This window comes from Bison bison, unplaced genomic scaffold (assembly GCF_000754665.1).
Source record: "Bison bison bison isolate TAMUID 2011002044 unplaced genomic scaffold, Bison_UMD1.0 scf7180017864148, whole genome shotgun sequence".
In the NCBI taxonomy this organism is placed as follows: domain Eukaryota; kingdom Metazoa; phylum Chordata; class Mammalia; order Artiodactyla; family Bovidae; genus Bison; species Bison bison.
The window spans coordinates 2,444,070-2,449,336 of NW_011494720.1; the positions used below are offsets into that span (position 1 = coordinate 2,444,070).

Genomic DNA, 5,267 nt, shown 5'->3' on the forward strand with positions numbered 1-5,267 from the left:
AAAATAGCCACGTGAAGCCTGAGAGAAGAGATGACTGTGACAAAGAAGCAATATTTTTATATATGCGTCCATGATTTTTTTTTTATGATTCCAGGAATACACGTATTAAAGAAAATTCAGAATTAGAAATTCATCTATCAGCTTCCATAACATTTCACTGCTAACTCTCTTCTATAAAACAGTTCGCTGTCCGAGAAGAACACAGGTAAGGGACATGGTTCCAGTCCATCCAGGCTACTAGTCACTGACCTCATCTCATCACACGACCCCTCTGGATCTCTTTGTCTCTTTTTACTGACAGACTTTCTAAATATCTAAGAGCTTTCTCCCTGGGATAAGGAAACCACTTGACTACGGCACACAGTTATCTGTTCACCACTGTCATGATATCCTTATCAGGGCCTTGTTATGCCGCTGCGTCTTCATCTCTTATTGAAGGATAGGTTGCCTATAACTCGGAATTCCCATATGGACACTGGATTAAGAGCCATTAAGGTCACGCTCACCCAGACACAAAACCAAAACAGGAGCTTTGTCTTTTTTTCTACTTAAAGAAGACGGCATCTTAAAATAGCGTGGATACTAGTTTGAAAACATTAGGATAAAAGCCATCATTGTTATCCCCTTGCTGTAGTTTCATAAAACTGAATAAAAAGGCAAGCAGATTTGGAAAGAATCTGAGATAAGTCAGTATTGCAAATTTAGAGCCTCTAATAAAATAAAACAAAAAACCCTCGAAGCGTTTTTTTACCTTGCAGCCTCTGCATCACGTTGGCGATGTCCCGAGGGGCCCGCGAGGCTGCCCTGGAGGTGGCCATGGCTGCCCCTGAGGGCGGAACCACCACGGGAGACTCTGTGTCCGGCCGGGTGTGTCCCTAGACCACTCCAGAAAACATACTTGAAGTTCTCCGGTTCTTTCAAGTGACAGACGATTGCCAAGTCCCAGGCACTCACAGCAGTCTGGGAGGAAATCTCCCAGAGATCCAACCACTTCTTTTTCTTCTCTTGCTTTAAGACTGTCTTCTCAGGATGAACTCAGGATTCTGAAAACCAAATAGAAAAAAAAGGTTCAATATTTTTCAAAATATCAATATAGGTCACACAAGTGCAAAAAGTAGAACTATGCTTATTTAATTTGAAGAGATGATTCATTACCAAGTGAAATGACTAATGTAAAAATACTTAAAAATCTATAAAGTGGTAGGCAAATATGAGGGCTTCCCAGGTGGCTCGGGGCTAAAGAATCTTGCCAATGCAGGAGATGCAAGAGGCGCAGGTTCAATCCCTGAGTTGGGACGATCCCCTGGAGTAGGAAATGGCAAGCCACTCCAGTATTCTTGCCAGGAAAATTCCATAAACAGAGGAGTCTGGCAAGCTACAGTCCATGGGGTCTCAAAGAGTTGAACCCTACTGAGCACAGCATAGCACAGGCCAAATGTGAGAAATTCCCATGATGCTTGATAAAATAAACAAACACTTGAAACATACACAATAAATTTGTCTGCTAAAAGGAGAAGTGTTCACGTTTTTCTATGTTTTCTTTTTAAACTAGTCTTTTTTTCACCAACCTATGAAAATAAAAGTACTTTTACCCAAAACACCAAGCATTTCTCAATATTCACAAGTTCTCTTATCTGGGTTGTTTTAGTCAGTTTTGCACGCCTACTCTGCTCTGTTTTGTCTGTACACTTTTCAGGAATGAGATCAGATCTTAGCTCCTAAAATTTGATGAACTGAAACAGGATAAATATAAAATTTCCTGTTCAATTGCTAAGTCCTGTCTGATTCTTTGTGACCCTGTGAACTGCAGCACTCCAGGCCTCCCTGTTGAGTTTGAGACTCTGTCATTTAAAGAGACAAACGGGTTTGATTTCGTTTTTTCCTCCCCATAGAAAGATTCTAAAGTAAACTGTAAGGCCGTGGTGGGGTTGAGGGCTAAGCAAGAGAGGACATTTTTCTTCTAACCTCTTCCTGAATTCTCTGCTTTGGTCAAGTCTAACTCATCATGTTGGACTGGGGAAGCAAAACAGAAGTAGGAGAGCAGCTGATGAAATCTTGACATTGAGACACGTGCTTTGAACAAGGATTTCCTCACCCTGTTGCTGCTGCTGCTAAGTTGCGTCAGTCGTGTCTGACTCTGTGAGATCCCAGAGACAGCAGCCCACCGGGCTCCCTTGTCCCTGGGATTTTCCAGTCAAGAATACTGGAGCAAGTTGCCATTTCCTTCTCCAACGCATGCATGCATGCTAAGTCGCTTCAGTCGTGTCTGACTCCGTGCAACCCTATGGACAGCAGCCCACCAGGCTCCTCTGTCCACAGGATTTTCCAGGTAAGAATACTGGAGTGGGTTGCCATTTCCTTCTCCCTTCCTAACCCTAGGGTTGACAGAAGAAGAGGTCTTGCCATGAATAGGACAATTAATGACAGAAAGAGAAGGAGCGTGAAAAATGTACACAGAGAAAGAAATTTAACCAAGACACCAAACCAAGGGGGCCGATGTGAGCATGACACTTTTACAATTCATACTCATCTCTGGGCTGTGATGATGAAGGTGAAGAAAGGAAATAGGGTGAGTCAGGGGAGAAGGGCAATAGCAAAACTGTAAAGAAAACAGTTCCTCTGTGTGGGGCAGTCCACTTTTAGCAAGAAAATAGGAAGAGTCTGTGAGGGCAATCAAACATCATAACATGAATGTGTGGTCATAAAACCAGCAATATTTATGAAGAATTGGTTAAGTAATACACTGTAATTACAGATTACAACAGATTTTTATTTTTTTTTAAAATAGCATTAATACTAGCATATACTGGTACCTGGCTGAATTGTATGAATAAGCTGAGAGCATCGTTTTTAGACTACCACCTTAAAAAGGATATAAAACACCCTACCTGCTGCTACCTTGCACATTTCTGGGGCCAGAAAGAGTGTACTGGCCCCTTAACAAGTTCGGGGGCTGCGATGCAGTGAACAGCATTGCCTCGTAAGAAGGTAAAGACAGATTTCTCTTGGCTACTTGCAAAGATACTGGAAGTAGGACCCAATATTTGACAGCTTCTGAGCTAGAGAGGTACCTGTGTGTGGGCAGCTCCCCCAGGGATTCTTAGAGAAGAAATAATTACTACCAGCCAGCCCTTATCCATCAAGATCTTAGTCCTGCTGGAGCTGTGTGCCCATTAGTAGCCTCCATGTCCTAGGGAAAAGCACTCCACAAGCCCACATACCAAAGCTACCTTAATTTGAAGACTGATGGACAGTGAGCAATGCCTGAAGGATCTTACAAATGGCTTTCCTAAACTGTTACAAATTAAGGTTCTCCAAATACAAGATCATAACTTTCTGAAGTCTAGCTAGCTAGCTAGATATACTAGGTAGAAATGAGGGAAGAAATTCATTTTAATTTAGCTACCCAGTGCCAGACCCTGCTCAGCACTGGATTTCACAGATGATTAAGACAAGGCCCCTACCATCAATCAAGAATTAGAGAATTAAAAGGGATTTCTTCATGCCATTGCCTTACAGATCACCATGCTCCTAGCTCTTCTAAATCATGTTCATCTTCTCAGTGGAGTAATACTGAAATAGTTCCCTCTCTCCCTCCCTCCCTCTTTCTGTCTCTGTCTTTATTTTGATGCCACATTGAACTCAAAGCAAAGTTTAAAGCGAAGAGGAACTAAAGAGCCTCTTGAGGTGAAAGAGGAGAGTGAAAAAGCTGGCTTAAAACTCAACATTCAAAAAACTAAGATCACGGCATCCAGTCCCATCACTTCTTGACAAACAGAAGGGGAAAAAGTGGAAACAGTGACAGACTTTCTTTTCCTGGGCTCCAAAATCACAGTGGACCATGACTGCAGCCATGAAATTAAAAGACGCTTGCTCCTTGGAAGAAAAGCTATGACAAACCTAGACAGTGTATTAAAAAGCAGAGACATCACTTTGCCAACAAAGGTCCATATAGTCAAAGCTATGGTTTCTCTGGTAGTCATGTAGGCATGTGAGAGTTGGACCATAAAGAAGGCTGAGTGATGAAGAATTGATGCTTTTGAACTGTGGTGTTGGAGAAGACTCTTGGGAGTCCCTTGGACTGCAAGGAGATCCAACCAGTCCATCCTAAAGGAAATCGACTCTGAATATTCATTGGAAAGACTGATGCTGAAGTTGAAGCTCCAATACTTTGGCCACCTGATGCAAAGAACTGACTCAATGGAAAAGACCCTGATGCTGGGAAAGACTGAGAGCAAGAGGAGAAGGGGATGACAGAGGATGAGATGGTTGGATGGCATCACTGATTCAATGGACATTACTTTGAGCAAACTCCAGGAGATAGGGAAAGACAAGGAAGCCTGGCATGCTGCAGTTCGTAGGGTCACAAAGAGTTGGACATGACTTAGCAACTGAACAACAACATTAAGCTCAGAATTTCTCTGTTTGAGTCCATCTTTAGTTCATGTACCTGGTGTTATTTCCACAGTATAACTAATACATTCTGAGTGCCAGAGTTCAGTGCTAGATAAACAGGATGAATACAACACGTAACCTATTGTTTGAGAAGCTTAGAATATAGAAAAGATAATTCAACAAAAAATCATGGCTAAGTGCAAATACAGAAATAAGGGATATAAAGCATAGGCAGTATACCAATTTGCAGGTTCTGAGAGTGTCCTGGGAGGGAACAGCTTCTGCCCTGAGCCTGGTAAAGGTGTTAGAGTTAATCAGGTGAAAAACATGGGATGCATTCCAGGCAGAATGAATAACTTGAGCAAAGGCACGGACACATGAAACAGCTTGACCAACAGACAGATAGTGAGGGACTCGACCAGGTGACATTCTGGGGCTGAAGCTGGAGAAGGAGGGAGCAGCCAGATGGCTGAGTGTTCTGCTCAGAAGTAGGTTCTGAGTCCCCAGGAGGCAACAGGAAACGCCGAGGGATTTTAAGCTGGAAGTGATCATGTGCAATTTAGATTATTCTAGCTACATTTTTAAAGGGTGTATTTGAGGTTAACAACACAAAGCTCCAGGAAGATCAGTTAGGAAAGCATCTTAGGGACCCAGCTGAAACATATGAGAGACTGTACAGGATAGTGAATGAATGGAGAGTAAAATCCAAAACATCTTAAGAAGGCAGGATATGCAGGACTTGGTGATTGGTGGGGGAGGGGAGACGGGAAGTGGGAAGTGGGGTTCTTAGGGGATCCTGAAGACTCTCAGGGTTCTGACTTGAGATTCTGTGTGGGCCATGGGCTGAGTTCAGCACTAGAGTGGCTGTGCAA

The 5,267-nt window shown here is 42.8% G+C and overlaps 1 protein-coding gene across 1 annotated transcript in view; it reads right to left on the bottom strand.

Annotated features, from left to right (window-relative positions):
• SYNE1 (spectrin repeat containing, nuclear envelope 1) overlaps positions 1 to 5,267 on the bottom strand; it is a 501,723-nt gene that overhangs the window by 489,752 nt on the left and 6,704 nt on the right. The window contains exon 2 of the mRNA XM_010840908.1: positions 752 to 1,043. Coding sequence (XP_010839210.1) covers positions 752 to 818 — 67 coding nt within the window. The 5' untranslated portion in view covers positions 819 to 1,043. The remainder of the gene's footprint in view (positions 1 to 751; positions 1,044 to 5,267) is intronic.